The 23,096-nt window shown below is 56.3% G+C and overlaps 1 protein-coding gene and 1 long non-coding RNA gene across 5 annotated transcripts in view; one reads left to right on the top strand and one right to left on the bottom strand.

Moving 5' to 3' along the window:
* The window catches only part of DHRS3 (dehydrogenase/reductase 3), a 41,663-nt gene extending 33,858 nt beyond the window's left edge, over positions 1-7,805 (top strand). For all 4 annotated transcript variants that reach the window (XM_045475686.1, XM_045475685.1, XM_045475687.1 and 1 more), the window contains 3 exons: positions 187-425; positions 4,984-5,109; positions 7,289-7,805. In XM_045475686.1, the coding sequence (XP_045331642.1) occupies positions 187-425; positions 4,984-5,109; positions 7,289-7,373 (450 nt within the window). In that variant the 3' untranslated portion in view covers positions 7,374-7,805. The remainder of the gene's footprint in view (positions 1-186; positions 426-4,983; positions 5,110-7,288) is intronic.
* On the bottom strand, positions 7,617-13,699 carry LOC123597203. Its single transcript, XR_006712028.1, has 2 exons — positions 12,545-13,699; positions 7,617-10,119 (listed from the first exon to the last, which is right to left on the bottom strand). It is a non-coding gene; the product is annotated as an uncharacterized LOC123597203 (long non-coding RNA).
* Positions 13,700-23,096: the final 9,397 nt, after the last annotated feature.

Raw genomic sequence — 23,096 nt, 5'->3', positions numbered from 1 at the left:
GACGTACAGAAATGCGGAGCTTGGTGCCCTACGGTGGGCGGGCCTCGGCCCCCTCCCCTCCTGTCCCAGGAGAGCTCAGTCGTGGAGTGGTGCCTGTGCCCGGGGTGGTCGTGCTCCCCAGAAGAGGTTTCAGAGGGGCCGCTGGAGCCCGCGGCAGCTCCACACTGACCTCCCACCCACCCTCAGACCACCAAGGCCTTCCTGCCGCGCATGCTGGAGCTGCAGAACGGCCACATCGTGTGTCTCAACTCCGTGCTGGCGCTGTCTGCCATCCCCGGTGCCATCGACTACTGCACGTCCAAAGCCTCGGCCTTCGCCTTCATGGAGAGCCTGACCCTGGGGCTGCTGGACTGTCCCGGAGTCAGTGCCACCACCGTGCTGCCCTTCCACACCAGCACCGAGATGTTCCAGGGTATGAGGGTCAGGTCAGTGAGCGGGGGACTCCCCTCCCTTCAGCCAAGTCCCACAGGGGCTCGGACCAGGGACGTGCTTAGTATGCACAGAGAGAGCTAAAATTTAAAAATATCGCGGAAGCCCGTTCTGTTTGGCTTTGTGGTCTCATACCCGATTCTCTATGTGCGAGGCCGTGGGACACTGTAGTGGCTTAGGGTCTTGCTTCTCAGGTCAGGGAGCTCTTACAAAGTATCAGTGCACATGCGCGCAGTGGAACACTCCCCAAGAGAACAGTGTTAACACATGAACAGCATGGATCAATCTCGAAAGTATTACGTTGAGCAAAAGAAGCCAGACGCTTTCAAAGAGTGCCTTCTGCATGAAGGCATTACAGGAAACTCTATCACAGGCAAAACGAGGCCAAGGTGATAGACATTAGGATAGTGGCCATCTCTGGAGGGGCGGGGACATAGCCTGGGAGGAAGCACAAAGGAACTTTCTAGAATATTTTAAAATGCTCTCTCTTCCCAATCCAAGTGGCAGTTACATAGGTAAAAATTAATCATGCCACACACTTAAGATTTATTTCAACTTTTTATGCAAATTATGTGCATAATTATATGTATGCAAATTATAGCTCAATTTAAAGAAAGACTGAAGCCCAACCCCCTGTCCTCTAGGCCAATGGGACTCCAGGGGAATGGGAACTATTGGTTGAGAGCTCATGCTTTGGAGCCAGCCACCTGTGGTGCTGACTCACTTATACCTGTATTGTACCATCTGATCCTGGGTCCAATTAGTTCCCACTGTAGCCTTCATTGCTCATCGGTAAAACAGGAAGGTGAGTGGGGTGGCTGGGTGGCTCAGTCAGTTGAGTGCCCGACTTTGGCTCAGGTCGTGATCTCACAGCTCATGAATTCGAGCCCCACATCGGGCTTGCTGCTGTCAGCGCAGAGCCCCATCGAGCCCACTTTGGATCCTCTGTCCCCCTGTCTCTCTGTCCCTTCCCTGCTCATGCTCTCTCTCTCAAAAATAAGTAAACGTTAAAATAAAATAAAACGGGACGATGAGGATGCCCACGTCTAGGGTTCTGTGATAAGGATAAAATGGGATCTGGCATGGAACACTGCATGTGTCTATAGTAAGTCCCCAATAATGGTGCTCTAATGATGTACAGTCATGAAGGGGCACAAAGTTAGAGACAGGTGACAATGGAGAATTATCCAACAGCTACTTTCCTTGCTTTTGCAATGCAGCGTATAATAACAGATTTGCCTTCTAAATTATACACAACAGGTTCTTCCATGCACGAAGGTGGCGTGGAGGTTCACCGTGAGAATTTAATGAGACAGCTGGTGGAAAGCATTTAGCACAGCACGAGCCATGTGGGAATCACTCAGTCCCCCTTGGTTGTTATTACTGAGACTGGTTTGGTCATCCCTCCTTCTCTACATTTGTGAAATCTTGAGCCAGTCTTGCTACCTCTGTATGCTTTACTTTGCTCATCTGTAAAACAGTGGAAATAATATTTCCCTCGGGGATCTTTGGGAGGATTACAAATAATACATGTGAGGCATCTGGTGCAAAGCCCGGCATGCTAGATGTTCAGTAATGAACGGCTGCTCTTTTTGTCCTTAACTGACAGTGAACATCTCCATGAACACAGATGTGATTAATCTTCCTATCAGATCATACCTTTCGTGTGCCAGGGAAATCCACATTTCCACCTGACTCACATGCAGATGATCACGGATTCTGTATTTAGAGGAGGTGGGATTAATGACCGTTGATGTTCCCTATTGGCTTGCCGGCCCCCCCCCCATACCACTTTGGGCCGGTTTCTTTTCTTCTGGGTATACAGGAGGTGCTCAGTAAATGCCTATTGGACGGAAGAACAGCAGGGGCAATCCTGGGTTTCAGGTGGGCTCCAGGGCACAGAAGTAGGCAGGACATCAGCAGACCTCTCGCGTGGTGTTCCTGTCTCATCTTCTGGCCGTTTCCTCTCTATCACTTCAAGGAAAGGCGACATTTTTCTACAGTGGTTCGGAGGTTGGGCCCAAACAGCCAAGGACCAAATCACAGCTGTGTGTGACTTTGGACAGGTGACTCAGCTTTTCTATGCCTTGGTTTCATCTTTAAGAAGGGATTGAAAGTGTACTCCCTTCTTCACAGCTTAGCTGAGCTCCTAGATGTGAATCACCTAGCCTGCCTGGCACGTAGTAAGCACTAGGGGAATGTTAGTTACCTGTGGTTGTGCAGGTGAGCCCCGAGGTTTGGGGGGAAGGGTCATAAAAGGATGACTGATGTGTAAACAACTTCCATTCCCTAAAAGAAAAGCAACAAAGAAAGAAAGAAAGAAAGAAGAGAAGAGAAGCATTGGTTTCCTGTCCAACCATGATTAACAGCTTCCCAGTGTTAAAGGGATGTAGAGACAGATGTTTAGGACAAAACTGATGGGTTTTCTGGCAAGAACGGCCATGTAGGTGCTGTTGTTTGCAAGTTGCTATTTATTGATCTTGTTCCATGTCCCAGCCGCAACAGCCACTTTACAAACGCTGCTACACGTGGCCCTCAGCAACCCCGTGAGGGAGCTCCTGTCCGCACTGCACAGACGTGGGAACTGAGGCTCAGAGGAGCGAAGCTACTTGCCCAAGGCCACACAGATGGACATGGGCCGAACTCGCTTATTCTGCAAGTCTGCATGGCCTCCGTGGGAGTAATAGCTCCCTATATACCCATCCTACCCACCAGGAGGGAAAGGAGAAAGTCCCTCCAGCAGAGGCACCGGCCTCCTCGGTCAGGCTCCCCTGCAGGGGTCTTGCTAGGAAGGGCCCCCCTGTCCCCACAGAGCTTGGCCCTATCCATCCTGTCTTCCCTTCCCCTGCATAGCAAGTAGGCCGGGCCCTGGTCGTGGCTGGAAAACCAGACTGTCCGCCATGTCTATAGGGCTCGTCAACACATTCATCTCTGCAGGCTCCCGGTGGCCGTCCTTCCAGACTGCAGGGCTGTGAGCACCTTAGCTGCACGTTAAGATAGCAGAGGAAGCTCGTGGCCAGGAGGGTGTGGGGGGAGATCCACGGGTTCTCTGAGACCAACCGGGCCCGTGCTGGGGTCCCAAGAGTTGCCTTTGCCCAAGGTGACATCAGCTCCAAGAGATTCATCACCCTAAGTGCCCCTGGTACCTGAGCACAAGCACTTCGTGGGATCAAGGTCAGCCCTGCGCCTACAGGCCCACCAAGGATGGGAGGACAAGCTGCAAGTGAGGAGGGGGACAGAGCTTTGGCCCGGGGCTCGTGCTGGCCTGGCTTGAGCCCTTAGGGCCCCACCATCTCCCCAGAGCCTCAGCTCCCTTCTCTACGAATTGGACCAAATGGTGCCTGTTGGATTTAGCTCAGGCCTGACAGTTAGGGAGCATCGTCACTGTGCGGGGCTCAGGTCAGAGGCCTCTGAACAGGCACGAGAAAGCTCCCTGGTGCCCGCTTATTCAATCATTCATTCATTTACCAACCCCGTGGAAGGCACTCTGTAAACATTTGACCAGCTCATTGAATCAATGAATCAAGGAGGGGACCAGCCAGCGGGGCAGAGAAGGGTATTCCCAGCAGACCCCCACCTCCAGACGGGCCGAGCAGGGCACATTCGGGGAGCGGCAAGTTGTTCCGGGTTCATCGGTTCAGCGAAGCGTTTATTGAGCACCCACTATATGCCAGGCACTGCACACCGGGGGCTAAAACAGGGAGCAAGACCAACCAGACCTCTGCCCTTGTGGCACTCACAGTCTGACAGGGGAGACAGGCCACGGACAAGCAAACAAGCAGACAGGCAAGGCCACGTGGTAAATGCGGTCAAGGAAATTAGCAGGGGGAGGAGATCAGAGGCCACCCAGAGAGGATGGGCCGAGAACCCTCCCTGGTGGGACAGCTGGCGAAAGGCCCTGAGATGGCAGGGAGCTGAAGCGACAGAAACAGAAAGGTTGGCCTGGATTTCGGGAGCAGAGTGACAAGGGAGACAGGTCAGGCAGTGGGCAGGGCCCAGGACAGTGCTGGAAGAGGGTCTGAGCCAGGCAGCAGCAGGATCTGAGTGACATGTTTGTACTTTTTTTAATGTTTATTTATCTTGAGAGAGAGAGAGAGAGAGAGTGCGCAGGGGAGGGGGAGAGAGAGAGGGAGAGAATCCCAAGCAGGCTCCACACTGTCAGTGCAGATCCCAACATGGGGCTCGAGCTCATGAACCGTGAGATCATGACCTGAACCAAAATCAAGAGTCGGATGCCTGACCGACTGAGCCACCCGGGCGCCCCTGGGTGACATTTTAAAAGACATTTTAAAGGAAGCATTTTGAAGAATGGTTCCCAGGGGGTGGGCTACAAGACCTCCATTCTCCAGGCGAGACCCACTGGGAAGAAGGGGAAGGAGGAACTCCCGACATTTCTGGGGAAGCAGGCAGGGGCGGGGAGAATATTCCAAAGGGGACTCGAGTCTCCCAAACAGGAAAAGCCAGAGGGACGGCCCGCGGATGTTAGCCACGGAGATGGTCAGCAGAAGTGCGTGCTTCTCTAGGAGAAACCCATATTGTCTCTCCCTGTACCAGGTTCCCCAACCTCTTCCCCCCGCTGAAGCCGGAGACTGTGGCCCGGAGGACGGTGGAAGCCGTGCAGCTGAATCAGGCGCTCCTCCTTCTCCCGTGGACGATGCATGCCCTCATTATCTTGAAAAGGTACGGGCTGGGGGAGAAAGTTCTGGGTCACGTTCATGCTGGCTGTTTCCCCTTCCGCTGGTGAATGCTGGCGGGGAAGAGGCGGCAGGAGGAGAAAATACACATGTGATCGATTACTTATGTCTGCTGTGGGCAGGAAAACCAGCGGTGGTGACCTGTGTCCCAGGGACTTCCCACACTTCGTAGGGAGCAGTGGTTCTCAAAAGCGTTGGTCTCAGGACTCCTTTACGATCTTAACAATTAGAAGAACCCAGGGACCTTTTTTGATGTGTCGTATCTATTATTAGTAACTGTATGGGAAATTAAAACTGAGAAAAATTGTTACAACGTTTATGTATGTGTTTAGATTTAAAATATTGATTGATTGATAGGCAGCGGTAATAAATCCATACCTTGTTATAAATGTGATATTTTTATAAAAAGTGTATTTTCCAAAAAATATGGAGTAGGAAGAATGGTGTTGTTTTGCATTTGGGGGAAGTTCTTTCTCTATTGCCTGACTTAATTGAAGACAAGTGGATTTCTTATATCTGCTTCTGATTTGAATCGGCTGTGATGTCACATGTCACGGAGCCTCCAGAAAACTCAGCTGCACGCTGTGAGAGAAGAGCGTGCGAAGGCAAATATGTCTTGGGGTTATTACAAAAACAGTTGAACCTCTGAAGAGATTTCGGGTACCCCCCCCCAAGGGTTCCTGGGCCACACTTTGAGAACCATTGTTCCCGAGACCAGTACTTGGCCCCCGTGTTCAGGAAGTTCAATCTAGTGGGGGGAAACAGGGTTTGCAATGTTTGGGACTCACAGAAACGCCCCAGGAGTAGTCAGGTGGGAGGTACCAGAACAGACTACCTCAGGAGGTAGGCTTTCAAGAAGAGATCATCCTCCTTCAGAATTGGCCCGGCATCACATTTCCTAGAACTTTCTAGACTTTGAGCAGCACACCCTGCCCATCCTGGTCCCACAATGAAGGGGCCATTCTAGGTGCCCAGCTGAACGCAGGGCGTCAGGGAGAGCTTCGACCCTGGAGCCCCAGCGACCGTGGGCTCTGGTTCCTCTGGGCCTCCAGCCATCTGCCGCCTCGAACCCCCAGCTCACCGACCCCTCTGACCTGAAAGGCCTTTCCGGGAAGTGAAGCGCCCGAGTACCTTCATCAGACATCAGCTCCCAGGAACGCGGGCTCCCCTCTGGCTGTGTGTCTACAGCTGAGGATTGGCTCCAGCCGCAGGCCCAGAAGCTTCCTCATCGGGCCACATCTTTGCCTCCCTTAGTCCATCCTGACTGAGGCTCTGACATGCCCTTGGCTGCCTCTGGGAGCCCCTAGGAGGGTAGAGCCTCATGTCCTCACCAGGATGGGGCTGCCATCCCCCCCACCCCTTGGGGAGCTTCTTAGAAGCCTTTCTGAACATTCTAGGAAAAAGCTGGTTTGTCTAGAACATCTCAGTGCTTTCCACAGTAAGCCCACAGCCTACATTTCCTGTTCTATCTTCCACTAGTTTTCCGCCTCCCACCCCCAACCCCTGCACTGCACCCCCTTGTCACTTTCCCCAAGAGAAACCTTTACAAGCTCAACTCCAGAACAACCACGCCCCCAGGGAGACTTCCAAATTGCTCTGGCTGGAAGTGAGCCTTTCCCATCCCGCACCTGGGGTGGTCCAGGGCCCTTCAACTTGATTCAGCAAATGGACTGGGGCCCTCTCTATGCCGAGCCCCAGACTGCAGGCCAGGATCAGAGATGAGGTATCTTCCAAGCATGGGTTTGCCAAGGAAACAGCGAGGACCCCCCCCCCCCCCCGCCAGGGCCCGTTGGGGAAGCACAGGGGCTTGGGAAGCCCAAGGAGAGGCCTGGGGGTGAATCTGGGAAGTTTCCCTGGAGGAGGTGGTAACTGCCTAACTCCTCAATCCCACACAGCAAATATTTGTTGAATGAGTGGCTCGTGGAGGGAATTGATCTCCCAGATACCTATTGGCTCCAAAATGCTAAGAATGTGGTTTTGAAAGTTTGTTTCTACCAGCCACCTTTACCTTTACCTCGGAAACATTGTTTATCCACTTACTTGAAAGCCCTTCCTTGTGGCTTGGAGAGAGGGCTGGGGCAGCTTATGGGAACCATTGCTCTACTATGACCTGGTGGCTGGTGCCCCCACTGACCCTCTTCTTTTCTCCCTCCCCACTCCCCCAGCATACTACCACAGGCTGCACTGGAGGAGATCCACAAATTCTCAGGAACCTATACCTGCATGAACACTTTCAAAGGGAGGACATAAAGGCAGGATGCAGAGACATGCTTGAAAGCCACGGAACCTGAGGGGGCCATGGCACGTGGGCACACCCCCATGCGCCTGTCCCTTGGCACACTTCTGCTGGGTGAGTGGGACTGTTCCTGTCCCCAGGAAGAATCCGGGTGAACCCCCAGGCCAGCCCCAGGACCTTTGCACAGGACTGATGGGCGTAACTCTGACCCCCATGGGGAGGCAAGAAACCAGCCAGCAGCCACCTTGACACTTTCATACATTTCTAATTGTGTAGAGTTTATTGTTAAATTGCTTCTCGAGTCTAACCAGCCTTAGCAGTGTGTTTAGACTGTTTCCAGGAGGGTCTATACCCAGATGCTCTTTTCTTTGCAAAATCCACCCACCCTCAGCTTGTGCAAACTGGTTGTATGGCAGGAATGATAAATAAAGAGATGGTTTTTGCGAGTTCTTTTGTTGAAATCCCTGAACCCCTGGTCCTTGCCATTCGGGAAGGGACTGATCCCAACCACAAAACCCCATCTTTAAGAGACAGTTGTTCTGCTTGGGGTCCCCAGCTGCCAGGAGTGGAGCGGGTGAGAAGAGGGCAGGGGTGGCGAAAGGTATTGGAGCCTGAGCCTGGGGTACATGGTTCCTTGCGGCTTCTGCCAGGCCCCTCCCAACAGCCATGAGTTGGGGGACACTTTGCACCCCCATCCAGTTCCCTGATACGACCTTGACGAACTGGACTGCGGAGAGCTGCCTTCTGCTCTGCCACAGCCCCACCAGCACAAAGCAACCAACTCAGGAGAGAACCAGTCCTTAGTGAGTACCCACTGTCTACTGAGCATGACTGGGTACTGAGAGGGCAATGTTGCTGAGAGGCCAAAATTCTGAAGACCACCATCATTAAGACCAGTGTTAGGAGGGTGCTACAGGCCCCTGACCCAGATTGGACTTCAGGGGACAGACGTGAAATAGCAAAGGGGCACCTGGGTGGCTCAGTCGGTTAAGCGTCTGACTTCACCTCAGGTCACGATCTCGCAGTTTGTGGGTTTGAGCCCCGCGTCGGGCTCTGGGCTGATGGCTCGGAGCCTGGAGCCCACTTCGGATTCTGTGTCTCCCTCTCTCTCTGCCCCTCCCCTGGTCACGCTCTGTCTCTCTCTCCTTGAAAAATAAATAAGCATTAAAAGAAGAAGTGGAATGGCAAAGAACGAGGAGGTTTGGAATGGCACAACAGACCCGGGTTCAGCCAACAGGGAAAATCACGGCCAAGGAGACGTGGGGAGAGCCGCCCCCTGGTTCGCCTGGTGTATGCTCTTCCCTGCTGCAGCAAGCTTAGTAAACCTGACCTTGGCAGGGGCACAGGTGGACAATGGCCTCCGTGCACACGGCTCTTGCTGGTGGGTGGCCAGGAGCAGGGAGGGGAACAGGCAGTGGTTCCCCAGAGGTGAAGACGGTCACAGGCCACGAATCCAATGGAAGAGCCTCCCACGTGCTAAGGCCAGCGTTTCCACACAACTCACGTTAGCAGATTAATCTCGGAGCTCAGGCTGTTGTCAGATCTGTGTGCAGAAACGCCAAGTCATGGTCACATCCACTGCTCGTGTAGTACCTGCCAAGTGGCCGCCAAGTCAAGGGCATCACATTCTAACGGTGAATCATCCATTGCACCAGGCAGCAGCTCTCGGGAAGCCCTTCCAGCAGCCACAATGTGCATCAGCCAGGATATGACCCCAGGTGTCATCCCTTCAACAACAGAGGCTTGTCTTAGGATTGCCACTTGTCCTTCAAGGGTGGCTACAGCTCTGCTCTGTGTCCTCTTTGCGCTGGGAGCCTGGCCGAGAGAGGAGCCAACATCTGGGACGATGTCTTGTGGCAGAGGTAGTAGACACGCCTGGCCACCCGGCATCGGCTCTGAAAGTTTCTGCCTGGAAACAAGGGATGTCACTTCTGCTCACAGCTCATTGGCCAGAACAGGTCACGTGGTCCAGACGGCCGTGGGTGTGGCTGGCCATACAATCCCCCTGGAGGAGTGGTCCGTAATTTTGAACTATTATGCCGTGTGCCATGCCGTGGAAGTCGTCCGTAGAACGTAAGGAAAAAGTGAAATGTAGGCAGGGGACGGAGGGAAGCCGATAGATGCCACCCAGGGATGTGGTGGCCTCTCAGTGCTTCACACCGGGCCCTGAGCGGAGCCCCAAAGAAGCACTGGCCTTTTGGTGGGGGTGGTTTTGGAAAGATCGTTTTGTAGGCGAGAAAACAGGCTCGGAGCAGGGAGATCGCGTGCCCGGGTTCGTAGGGCTGGTAAAGACCAGAGGCAGAATTTGAACCTGGCTCTGAGCTACAAAACCCGTCACACCGGCAAGAGACTCATCACCTTCATTTTGGTGCTTGAGGACATGTGTCACAAAGTGGGGGGGGGGGGGGGGGGAGAGCTGCTAACGGTGTCCCCCTGGTACCCTTGCCAGCCCAGTGAGGTCAGTCTCGGAATGTCCATGGGCTTGGCCTGCCCCCTCTGCTGTCCCAGAACCACAGCCAGATGTCTGTCACTGGCTCTCACGGGAGACAGGTTCCAGGTGGGGGGCACATCTTCGTGGGCAGGGATGGATGAGGAGGAAGAAGTGGGGATCCTGTCTACTGAGCTAGTGAGTGTCCAGTTCAACTGCCCCTTTTGTGATCATCCTTGAGTGGCAAGCAGATTTCTGAGGTTACAGCTGGCTCCAGGCCAACCTTTTGGAGGGAATCGGACTCCTGAAGTTTCCACGAAATTGCATGTGACCTGTAGGCCAGGAACGCAGTGAGGATCCCAGGGGTCTGAGTGGACTCTGGGAGTGACAGGGCCAGCCAGCGCCGCCCCCTGCCCCCCATCCTGCCCGACAAGGGCTTCATGAGAATGGAATTGGCTTGGCTGCAGTGGGACCTCACATCTTCCCAGAGCCCCCGGGGCTTCTCCTGACAGCCAGGCAGGGCCTGGTCCCACCCCGACCCCTCCCTCTCTGCTGGGACACTTTTCAGTCTTTCTCTGGATCTCTTCCCAGAGGAACCAGGGAAAAAGCCTTGGGCAGATTCCCAGGAGGCCCTATCCTGGTCCCTCCCCCAGAATGGTCTGGGTGCTTGGAAAGCCTTGAGCGTGAGGGAGGAGATCTAATTCTGTCCCTGAGCTTAGCCAAGCCAATGAGAGTGACAAGCACTGAACTCTGACTTCCTGACCCCCGAGGGGCAGGACAGGGCATGCCAACCCTGCAGAGGAGGCTCGGGCCCTGGGAAATGACCTAGTTGTCATGCCGGGGGCCCCTCCCTATCTCCAAAGAGAATCAGAGTGGAGGTGGGCACCAAGCCCAGGGAGGCGCCAGACCCGAGCCCATCCTGGCAGGGTTCCAAGGACCTGGTTATCTGGCCTGGCAAGTGGCCAAGAGTTGAATCCTGTGGCCACAGCCCCGCTCCTAAGGCCAGAACAATTTGAGAAGTGGAGTCTCTTCTTCTCGGGCCAAACCAATGGCCGGAAGGGACCAGGATGAGAGAAAGCTCCTGGGCTGACCACGGGCTAAGCCCTACCCCAAATTGTCCCCCTTCTGAGCCCTTCTCATCATGCCCCTGGAGATGTCCCAGTGTGATGGGGGACAAAAAAGGGAACCAGGTTACAAATAAATGAATCCTGCTGCCTGAGTGCCGTGCAGCAGAGGGAACAAAATGCTTGCAGGTGGGAGGATGGGGGCCCAGGGTCAGGGAGGGGCCGCTGTGGGGTGCTGTCCCTCCACCATCGTGCATCTGGAACTTCTCCCACTGAGGAGGCTTCTCTGATTTTTAGAAAGGGGACCATTAATAAGAGCCCAGAGGTCTATGTTTGTGAAGAGAACATCGATATGCTGTCACTCCTGACTTCGAGCAAAGCAGGGGGTGATGACGGTGTCCATCGGCACAGAAAGAAGGCTGGGAACCGCCTGTGGGCACCCCAGTCACTCTGCGTTCCCCTCCAGTAGGGCCCTCCTACTGGGATCCAGTTTACCAACATTCGTTAACACACTCCTCCTCCTAAACTGTGTGCTGTGGAACAGAGCCTGGGCCTGGGGGCCACTGCCCCTCTCACCTCCCATGCCCCCCTCCCCCGCCCCAAGGCCCTCAGCTTCCAGGAAACCAGCAGATCCCTGAGTACCCAGCTTCTCCCAGCCCACCATGGCCCGAGGCTCCCCAAGCGTCAGGAGGCCCCAGTATCTTCAGGGAGGGATCCAGACTGGAGTTCCACTGGCTCTTCGCCCTCCTGCATGTGAGGTCACCTTTCCTGTCCTGCGGAAGGGACAAGATGTTCCTGCCTCCTTGCCTCCTGGGCAGCGATGAGTGTCCGGTGCAGAGGTTCTGGGAACTTTGGGAGGGGGATAATGTGATGCTGCTGGCTCCCACAGCTCCTAGCCAAGACCGAACTGCCCCTCGGGACACCCAGTATCACCGTCTTGGTGTGGCCCAGCCTGACCTGTGACAGCAGCCTGCCCTGAGGCCTGGTTATAGCTCCTCCGAGGCTGGGGTGGAACGAAGCTGGAGCTCAGGAGACCCCAACGTGGGTAGTAGGTGCAGGGGCCGGGAGGCCCGTGGGGAGGGCAGAGCAAAGGGGTCAGAGAAATGCTACATCGGAGGGAGTTCTGCCATCTTCCAGGACACAGCGGGCAGGGCCAGGGAGTCTGGCAACCCCCCGCCTCCCCCCTGCCCCCCCACCCCCCACCCACCATGCTTGGCTCTGGGCAGGCCCTTTGTGCCCAAGTCTCTCCGGGGCTCAGGAAGAAAATAACCACAGAAGTCCCCTGGGAAGGCATTGCCAGGTGTGACTTGACGGGCCCTGCCCTCCTGGGGAGCCGCTCTCAGCACGTGGATCCCCTCGGGTGGACGGCAGGCCTCGGAGGCAGGGCCCCCTCCCACACTAGCTGGCTGGGGAAGCCCGTGCGGGGCGGCCTGGCGACCAGTGCACAGCTGTGTGACCCCGGGGTCACTGACTTCCCTGGATGGAAGCAGCTGCGAGGGAATATTTCTGCAGGGCCCCGAAGCCTAGACGCCAGGTCGCTAAAGGTTACCTGGTCCCGCCCGCGTGGCCAGGCCCACAGCCCCTTCTCCAGCACGCACGAACCCGCCCTCCCGGGGGCGCCCTCCCTGGCCACGGTGGCCTGGGCTGCCCCCCGTATCAGCCTTGCCCTGACTTCGTTCATTGCCTGTCTCACCAGATCGGAGGTGGGCAGGGGCCATCGTTAATGTTTCCATATGTAACGGCTATATGGAGATTCACCTGCTCGAAGTGTACAATTCAGTGGCCTGTGGTACACGCACGGGGTTATGCAGCCCCCACCGCAAACATCTTTGGGAACGTGCGTGCAGGATGTGGTCTTTCCGTCTGGCTTCTTTCACTCAGCAAACGCGTTCGGGGCTCACCCTGCAGTCGCGCGGGGCGTCGGTGCCTTTTCACGGCTGAAAACTCTTGCGTGGCACGCGTCTACCGTGGTCTGTTTACCCAGTCCTCACCCTCGAAGGATCTTCCGGGCCATTTCTGTTTACTCGCTCTGTCGGGCTGAGTCTCTTCCCCTCCAGACCGGACGCTCCGTGAGCACCTGGGCCGGTCCATGCCGGCTCAGCACCTGGAGGAGTGCGTGGCGTGGTAAGTATTTGCCGTCTGGATGAAGAGGGACGGAGCCTTTGTCAGAGGCAGCCACCGTCGGCGTGCTGCCTTCTCATGGCACACCCCGTTCTCCCATCCACCTCCCCTTGTACTCCAGATGGGCCCCTGCATCGTAAAACCAACATTTACCATTCGACGTTCAGGGCGCTACGTTCAGGGGCTCAGTGTTTGTCACCGAGGCCCTGCTGACGTTTCGGTCGGTCGGGGACACTTCTCTGCGGGGGACCGTCCTGTGCATTGCATTGCAGACTGTTCTGCGGCATCCCTGGTCTCTACTCAGATGCCAGACGCCTCACCCTCCTGGTTGTGACAACCAGAGATGATGCCGCAAAGGCCCCCCGAGGAGCTGACCGCCCCCCCCCCCCCCCCCCCCCGTGTCTGCACACATTGTCTTGTTTCGTTCCCATCGCGGGCCACAGCATCGGGAGCTGGCGCTACGGGCACTGGCTGGCAGAGGAGGCCCCGGGGGGGTTCAGCGGCCTGACCACGGACAGACCGGCTCCAGAAGCGGATGGGAAGCTGCCGCCCCAGGGTGGGCCCTTAACCCGCAGGCAGGAGCCGAGAATCCAGGAGGCTTTGGGCCCCTCCGGCCGCCTGCATCACACTTGAGTTTCTCTGCCTCTGGACTCGGTTTGAAAACTCCCTCACGCCGCCCTCTTGGTGAGTTCCGCCAACGCTGCAGAATTTTCCGGGCTGCTCCCCCCCCTCCCCCGCCCCCAAATCCTTATCATTCCTTTCATTTTTCAATGTTCACAAGACAAAGGAAATAAGCACTTGGAGGAAGACACAAGCTGTGTTTGTTCCCTAGCTGCCGCTGTGATGTAACTGAATCCTGCCTGGGGAGGTCACACCGGGGACCACGCGCAGAGCCCAACCCCGGGGCTAGCTGTGGGCACGTCAGCTTCTGCGACCCTGGCGTGTTGACAGGAGGCAAAAGGTCCCCAAACCCCACCCTGGACTCCCTGTGGCAGTGGACTGCTTACAGGGGGGTAGGCAGGGGGGTTTTGGCCCAGCCCACATTTTTCTCAGCCATCCGGGGTCCCCCCCTGGCTGAGGGTCCGCTGACAGCCTGGGGAGCTGACTTAACCAGGAACCAGGGCTGGACTCAGAGAAGGGCTGAGGCTAGACTTTGGAGGCAGCCAAATCTGAATCTTGGCTCTGTGTGGCAGGTGACTTAACCTGCCAGAGCCTCAGTTTCCTCATCTGTACCCTCCCTGCTGTGGCCAGCACTGAAGAGAATCCCTCCACCCACTTCTCTGCGTCACTTATTTGAGTGAAAGGCTGAGGAAGCATCTGATTGGTGGAGTGGTGATCACAGGGCCCCGCCTCAGCTGCCAGGAGCAGGGAAACCACAAGTAGAACCTCTGTATGCCTCTGGCTTTGAGTCAGGAGTTCCCCTGGGACCACCCTGGACTTCAGACAAGAGCTGGTACCCTGACCGGCAGATGGTCTTCCATGGGACACTGGCAGACTCCCTGAGCGAGTCCCATCCACAATGATTCTTGTTTAGGCAAAAGGGGGGATTTATTGGTTCACGTAATCAGAAAGCCCCGTGATAGGTGATTTCAGGTATGGCTGGATCCAGGGGTTCCAGCGATGTTTCCGGGACCATCAGGACCTTCGGTTCCACATCCTCTGGGCTGGCTTTGCTCCCAAACATCTTGTTCTAGTGACTGCAAGGTGATTGCTCAGCTCCAGCCTTACCCCCTCCCAGGCTCAAGGGCAGCAGAGGAAAGAGACTGGATCTTCCCAGTCAATCGGAGTTAGTTCTGACTGGTGATAGTTGGCTTGACTTGAGTCACATGTCCACTGTGACCCGATCACAACAGCCAGAGGAATGCAATGCTCTGATTGGCTGGTCCTGAGACCTGCCGTCTGTCCTGGCAGCTTGGAAGGGAATCAAGCCCATTAAAACACGTGGACTGGAGTTGGGATGGCGTTGGGTCCCCAGAAGTCCAGTGGGGTGCCCCAGCCAGGAGAAAGGAGAAAGGGTTCTGGGTAACAAAAGCAGCCATCACCAGAGTGACCAGTGGTGGGCTCCCTGACATGCCGCTGGCCATGCCCCACGGGCAGTACTGAGTTCCCAGAGCAGGACCGGGGCCTCTCCTGACTGACAGTTGGCCAGTGTGGTGACAGATGGTTGGCGGCCCCCTGCCGACCTCTGGCCCCGTCTGACGGGCAGTCAGCAGGCACCCCGGTGGGCAGTTGGCCCTCAAAGTGCTTGGCAGCCGACCAGCCGTATCTGGCAGTCTTTCCTGGGGGCTGCCCTGCAGAACACGGGGAGATCTCCTGGGCTCACCACTGCCCCACTCTGGCTCGGCCTTCCTTACACCACGGCCCCAGCTGGGCAGAGAAGACAGCAGTGGGAAGGCCAGAGCTGGCTCCCTGGCCTCTGGCAGGAGCTAGAGGACTTTGGGGGCCAGTGGCTCCCTCCGAAAGCCAGGGGCCTGTGGCCCTGGAATGCAGGGATCCAGGAAATGTGCGAATGGGCACCCGGCCTGGCCCTGCTCGCTCAGTTTCACTCAGCTTCTAGTAGTTCTGAAAGGCCCACCAGGGGTCGGGCGCTGGGGCTCCAGGCGGCGAGCGGTGGCAGCCGTGAACTTAACAGGCGGGCTGGCCCTCACTGAGCTGGCGGCCCATCGGGGAAGAGGGGCCTGGCTGGGGTGCTGACGACATAGATGTGCCCTGTGGATGTGGGTGGAGGGGGGCCTTCCAGAGAGGTGATTTGTCAGCTGAGGCCGCGGGGGGGCCCCGCCGGGAGGAGCAGAGAGCAAAGGCCCGGCTAGAGGAGTGTCCGAGGCCGTGAAAGAAGGTTGGAGCAGCTCGCGGGGAGGGGTGTGCCAGCCGCTGGCCCTCTGAGCTCTGGAGAGGCTGTGAGGCTGTGATGGGCCCGGGAGAGGATCTGCGCCCTCCTCCCAAGGACAGTGACAGGATCAGCCTTGCCTTTTAGGAAGGTCCTTGTGGATCCAGAGGGAACCGATTGTGGGGCCAGGGGTGGAAGGTGGGGGCCAGTTGGGTAATCCAGATGAGAGACGGTGGTGACCCTGAGCGGAGAGGGGTGGGTGTGACAGATCAGGGAGTTCGCTTTCGGTGGCATCGTGGGGCCTGGGGGCTGCCCCCACCCCGGGGCTGTGGTCAACAGCTGCCCAGTGCCGTGCGCAGAGGGATCCTAGGACTGCACACTCGTCCCCCCCGCCAGCCCCCCACACCGCGTCTGCACGCGGTCCACTTCCAAGGACCCAGTGGAGGAAGCGTTTTGTGCCTTCTTTGCACGTCCTCGTGTTGTCACTGGACGCTGCCACACGTGCCACTTTCGTAGTTTCGGAAAGGGATTTGGTGAATGGAAAGGGGGGACAGGGTGAGCGTGGGGACCGCCACGCTGGCCGGTTGGGCCGCTGACAACTCCCAGGATGACGGAGGTGGCTCCAGCCGCCCCGGCCCCTTCTGCCACCGCCGTAACCCGGGCTGCCCCGTGGGTTTCGGGAGACCACGTGTCTCACGTGCCAGGGGTGGCTGTCGCTGCTATGCCTGTCCCCTCCCCTCCCCCATCACACTCATCCCTGCCCCCTCCCCCCACCCCCCCATGACTGGAATAAGAGGCTAAGACGAGGCAGGTCTGGACGTCCGGCCCCGGGGAGGCCGCCACAGACCGAAGGCCGGGCCACCCCCGGGCCAGGGAAGGAGGCTGGCCTCTTCTCCTCGGCCAGCTGGTCCATGCGTCCGGCTCCTGCCCGGGGCCAGGATGACAGATGGCCCCCGAAGGAAAGGTCAGTGTCTTGGCAGAGGCGGGCGGGGTGGGGCGCCTTCTGAGCGCTCGCTCGGCCCACGGCTGGCGTTTGGGAGCCTGGACCTCGACAGCAACCGGACTTTATTTTGGTTACTAAGGATGGGAAGGTTCGGGTCATAAATAAACTGCCTGGCCGGGCAGCCGGCCTCCGATCCCCCAGGGCGGCCCGCGGGCCGAGGCCTCTTCAAGGCCAGCGTGTCCCCCGCCTCTCGGCCCCCGGGGCGGGAGGTCTGGCGGCGGGGGCTGGGGAGCCCAGTGGGGAGGCGGGGGAGAGAGGAAGGGGTCTCGGGGCCTGGGTTCAGAGCAAGGTTAGCCAAATAGTGGATAAATTAAGCGAGGGAAACAGACATCTCCCCTCTCGGTGAACTTTTCACCCAGCTAACCTGCTCCACACCCACTCAGGTGGCAGCAACTCCCGCCCCGTGGCTGTCACCTCCCCGGGGGGGTTGTCACCTGCGTCTTCCCCCCAGCCACCAGCACCACCACCCCAGGAGAACGCGTTGGGACGGAGCCCCGAGGCTCCCAGGCCACAGGCCCAACGCGGGGCTGCCGACACCTCATTCAGAAACTTGGGGATCTGACCCAGCCTGAAGTTTGAATTTGGGCAGCCCCTGCCCTCCTCTCCCCTCACCCGGTGCTCTCACCCTGGGTGGGTCCCACGATTCTGGCCCAGCCGGCACCTGCCCCTGATGGAGCCGGGGACTACTGGGGCGGGGCCGAGGTTGTCTTCCCTGAAAATGGCCCTACAGGTTTAGGGCAGGACCCTCTACCCGGACCTCCTTCTCTTGGCTTGCTTCAGGCCTGAGCCACCCCTCAGGGGACCAGCTCCATCTTCAGGGGGCGAGGCAAGAGGCCCTCCCCGTGGAAAGGGTCCCCCAAGCAACCGCCATTGCCCCGGGGCTCTGTGCCACGAGCAGGTATGCCCCTCAGCCAGCAGAGTCTTCTCTGAGCCGGGGCCCGTGGACAGACGCGACCTCACGGGTCATCAGGCTACAGTGTGTGTGCCAGAGGAAGGCCTGGGCATCGGGAAGGCCCTCCCCAGGAGGGGAGTCTGCTGAAGAGCGGGAGGGGGCCCTGACGACAGCCACCAGGCCTTCTCTGCCCACTGTCCTGTTCTCTCGTGGCCGTCCAGCCTGGACACACAGCTGCTGCTTGGAAGAAATGCACGACCCTGGCGCACAGGTAAGCAGGGCCGGGAGACAAACGGGGCCCGGAAGGGGCCAGGCGTTCACTCGCTCCGTGGGCACGTCGGGATGAGTGCCCGCTGCATGCTGGGCCCCGGGCCTGGGGCCGGGGACACGGAGAAAATGCGGTGGGCCAGGAGCCTGTGCTGGCTGAGCGGAGAGAAGGTGGATGGACAGAGAGGCCAGTATACAGACCAGTCACAGGGGCAAATATCAGACAGTGGTTGGAGTGGTCAGTGAAGACTTCCCGGAGGCGGTGACATCTGAGCTGCGGTCAGGATCCCAAGGAGGAGACATCCTTGTAAAGGGAGGGGTGTGGGGCGAGGCAGAGAGCTGGGCCGGCCTGAAGCACAGGGCTGTGGGGCAGCATCGGAGGCCAGGCCTCCACCTTAGCTTTGCCCTTGGCCCTCCTGGTACATTATCTTCTTGTCTGCTCAGACCAACCCACCTCCCTGACAAGGACACCAGCTGGTCCTAGCGACCGCACGGGGCTGCGCAGTGACAAGCCCTTTGGATGGCGGTGGGTGGTCTGGACGGAGCCCGGGCTCGGACACTCGCCTTCGGGGGCCGCAGTTTGGATTCTGTGAGATGGGGACTCAGTGCCCACCCTCCCGAGGACTGGGGAAGAGGAGAGCTGCCCGGGAGTCCTCATTTCTCTGGAGAGAGGGTGGGGGGCACCTGCAGCAGGGCAGAAGGTGTGAGCAGGGGCGCCCCTGTTCTGCATTTACATGTGGCCCACGCCCCCCAGAGGAGATGGAAACCTGAATGCTGTGGTCTTGCCCTCTGTACCCTCCTTCCCTGGGCACTGCTGCAAGGCCTTGGCTGTCTGTAGGCAGGGAGGGCTGGAGGAGCCCACGGGCTCTGTCACGGCCGATGTCATCTCCCAGACGGTGGCCTTCGAGAAGCTGCCTGCTCCTCCATTGGACTCAGAGCCATCCTTCCCGTTCAACAAATGTGTCTGGTTTCAGGCCAAATAATATGGGGAACCTGGCCCCGCTGGCTGTGTTCCCAAGAAGGGGCGCTGCGGACAGATGTAGTCACTCCCTCCCGCCTGGTGTTTCTGGGGATCAGGAGCCTGGAAGTGGTGGAAAGGGCACTACTGGGGATGGGCCCTGCGGACACCACCCCATAATTCCACACGGGGGCCGCAGAGACCCAGAACCGGGCCTGGCGTGGAAAGGAGGCGAATTTATTTGGCTTTCCTACAAAGAGATCCCGACGTCAGGGAATCTTCCTGGGGTCCCCTAAAGCGTTACCTTTCTTGCATTTCCTAACATGAAGTTATTAGCTCTGTGTTTCCTGGTTATAAAAAATAATATACGCTCATTATTATTTTTTTAATGCTTATTTATTTTTGAGAGGGAGAGAGCATGAGCAGGGGAGGTGCAGAGAGAGAGGGGGGACAGAGGAAGTAGGCTCCGCCCTGCCAGCAGAGAGCATGGGCTTGAACCCATGAGCTGTGAGATCATGACTTGAGCTGAAGTCGGACGTTCAACGGACTGAGCCACCCAGGCGCCCCTCATTATTTTTAAAAAATTAAAATAACGTTAAAAGGCATTCAGATCTATCTCCCTGCATCACAGCTGCCTTCCCTGACCACCCGTATCTGTCACAGGGCAAGGACCCCACTCCGATGTATTGAATGAGTGAAGGAAGGAAGGAAATTATATAATCCTTCAAGGAAAGTGGACTACTTTATTTACAAATGGGTCATTATGGCCATCAGCATCCTGCCCCCCGAAAGAAACAGGTTCTCCTTAATGCCGGCCCTTCCAACAGTGGGATTTCCCTGGGACGCAGTGACCTTTCTGCTTCCTGTCTTTCCCACAGTTCCTGGGCCAGGGGCTTCCCAGAGCACATGGTCTGCCCATGGGCTCATTGTCTTAAAGTATTATTAAAAAGATGATGCCGTGTCAAGAAAGAAGAAAATGGGGGGAGGGGCAGAGAAATGGGCACCGACTAACTGTCCCAGCAAATACCATTTTCCTGCCTGCGGGTGGTCCTTGGGACCCGCTTGGCACACGCAAATTTTGTATGTGGTACAAGTTTTTTACTCAGGTTTATGATTCGCAATTTTTACTTAACACTCTGATAGATGTTTCTGTGCATAACCTTCAGAATTCTCACCGTAAAATCATTTCAGGGGCGCCTGGGTGGCTCAGTCCGTGAAGCGTCCAACTTCAGCTCAGGTCACGATCTCACGGTTCACGGTTCGGAGCCCACATCAGGCTCTGTGCTGACAGTGCGGAGCCTGCTTGGGATTCTCTCTCCCTCTCTCTCTCTCTCTCTCTCTCCCTCTGCTCCCCCCCTCCCCCCCACTCTTTCTCTTTCTCTCTCTCTCAAAAGAAATAAATAAATAAACTTAAAAAAAAGATAATATTCAATGGCTTTCGACTCTGCCTTTGTGCACCTTTCCCATCACATTTCTGGTAAATTCCTTTCCTAACGGGCGTATAGGTTGCATCAGGTTTTTTGTTTGTTTGTTTGTTTGTTTGTTGCCATTGACAACTTGCAGCCCTGGATATTTTACCAGCTTGGGCGTTTTGTATCTTTTAAACCTTCCCCTTGGGAAGAATCCCAACAGAGGGTCCAGGAACCAAGAACACAAAAAGCTTTATGGCTTTTTTTCTGGGTGTGATCCCCTGGCTTCTCAAAAGGGAGATGCCAATTTGCAATTCCATCAGTAGGGTGAGGATATGAATTTCTACGCATGCTTGCCAATGCTGGGTGTGGCCTCAAAAACATTCCTCTTTTTGCCAATGTAGTATAAAATAGTCTCGAAGTACCTCCTTCAATCTGCCCTTCTTCGATTATCAGTGCAGAGAAACCTTTCACGATGTGGCGATTCAGAGCAGGTGAATCTGACCAGTGAATTCACCTCTGAGCCCCAGACCATCACGTATAAAGGGGATAACGTCATCTCCTCACGGCCTTTTTGCGATTATTTTTTTCCCAATTCGGCCGAATTTTTCTTTTTATTTGCATATTTATAAGAGCTTTGGGCCCACACTGCACCTTCAGAGTACTGAAATCCAAACCTGGTCTTTGCCCCGAGAGCTTACAAGATATTTTCATCTTTCTAGTGTTTCTCAGAACTGCCCGAAGTGAGCCTTTCAAGAGTAGCTTGAATATACGACAGTAGTGACATTATCTGCAGGACCCAGACAACTCGGAAATGAATTAATTTTATCCCAGGCACAGCTATCAGGGTTGTGACCATGTAAATAGTTTCCAATCTTTCACACCCGAATGAATGGATTATGTCCTGCGGAAACCTGCTTGGTTGGAGAGATTTCATTAAGATGGAAAAATGATCTTTTCATATCCCTCGCTCACATGTGTTGGAAGTGTGATTTTTTTTCTTGTTTATGTTAATGAGCTCTTTATATATTGTAGCCATTCTTCCTTGGTGTCATATTTCCTGACATTTTACTTTGTTCAACAAAATGTAGGCTATTGGAAAGTTTGTGGGTTTTGACATCTGTTCCTTCCCCCCAGAACTGTCTTGGGATCCATTAGAGTCACTGCTTTCCCTCAATTGTCCAAGACAAAGCAGGCAGAAGCCAGACTCTGGAGGTCTACCAGTTGGAATAATTTAGTTGATCTTGTCTCAGGCTCAGTCAGCTTTCCCTGATGTCATGGCTCTCCAGGGACTTGGCTCATCGAAGCATGTGGAATAATTCTTCTGAAATGAAGGACTCAGAATCTGCCCGTTCTGGGTGACTTTTGCTTCAAACTAGGTTAGTCTTCTTGATTTTGTGTTGGTGGTTGTTCTCTCTTTTTTTGCAGCAAATTTGCAGCCTTCTATGTGCAAGACTCTGGGGGGGGGGGGTATAAAGCTAAACAAAAAAGATACATCCCCGCCCCAGTGGAATCCACAGTTTACTGGGAGACCCACACTGACTAACGGCATCTAGTCAATGAATATTTAATGAGCATCTACTGTGTCCCAGGTTGTCTGCTAGAGACTGGGGACATCCATATGAGCAGAGATGACCCCTGACTTCATGGGCTCATCTTCATTAGCCAAATAACCACACAAATAAATGGAGGATGACATTTAACATGGCTGAACTACGAAGGAAGGGCTCACAGAGCTAGGGGGCTGTAACACAGGGAGGTGACTTTTTCTGATTGAGGGCCCAGGGGAGCGAGGGGTGTCCGTTAGAGAAGGCTTCTGGGAGGAGGTGACATTTCAGGTGACTTCTGAAGACTGGCTGGGAGTTGACCAGGTACAGTGGGAAAAGTCTCTTTGAGACAAAGGGAGTAGCTCATGCGAAACCCTTGGGGTGGGAAGGGATCATTTTAAGCGTCCACGCGGCTAGATCCAAGGTCCGGCACCAGAATTCTGGGCTGAAAGGCTGGGTCCCTCCTAGTCTACCAGGTCGGTGTTTCGGGGGACCCTCTCCTGGTTTGGCCCACCCCCAGGGCCCCATCTGCCTTGTCTGGCGGCGGGAGAGGTGTGAGGGGAGTGAGGAAGGCCATCTAGAGCCCCACTGGCGCCCTGCTGCTTTCTCTGACCTCAGCTGGAGCCTGGCCTTCTGCCTCCGGGAGTTCACGGGGAGGTGAAGTCTCCTCCAAGTGGAGGCTGGGTCTTTCCCCTCCAGGGAGGCCCGGGAAGGCCCAGGAAGGCCCCTTCCTCCCCTTCCAGGGCTCCCTGGGACCCAAAGAGCCAATTGTCCAGCTGTGCCCTCTCCTCTTCCCGGCTCTGGGGGCTCCGTGACTGTCCTGTCCCGGGGCACAGGCTTGGGTCCCAGTGGGAGGACCCAGGACCTAGGGACCTTGGGGCTGCGCCAGACCTCTGTGACTCCCCCGGACAGGACGGGCTGCATTCCCCTTGCTGGCCCCTGCTTCCCTCAAGGTCCAGGGGACAGCTCAGAGCTCAAGTTCCCTCCGTGGGACCAGGACAATGAGAGTGTGCACCACCTTGAGCACTTCGTGGTTTGCAGATTTCCAAAAGACGCTTTGGCTCTTTCCCTCTGCAAGCGCCCAGGAGCTATGTCATTGGCTTCCCACCCATCCTTACCGGGAAATTCCAGCCCAAGAGTCGGGGCTTTGGGAACGTCTGCCTAGAGTTGAGAGCCAGCGAACACTGGGTTGGAATCCCTGATCCGCCTCTACTCTCTGTG

The sequence above is a fragment of the Leopardus geoffroyi genome, chromosome C1, assembly GCF_018350155.1.
Source record: "Leopardus geoffroyi isolate Oge1 chromosome C1, O.geoffroyi_Oge1_pat1.0, whole genome shotgun sequence".
NCBI classification, from domain to species: Eukaryota; Metazoa; Chordata; class Mammalia; order Carnivora; family Felidae; genus Leopardus; species Leopardus geoffroyi.
Note: the sequence above shows the minus strand (reverse complement) of the source record. Positions and strands in the feature narration are given on the sequence as shown.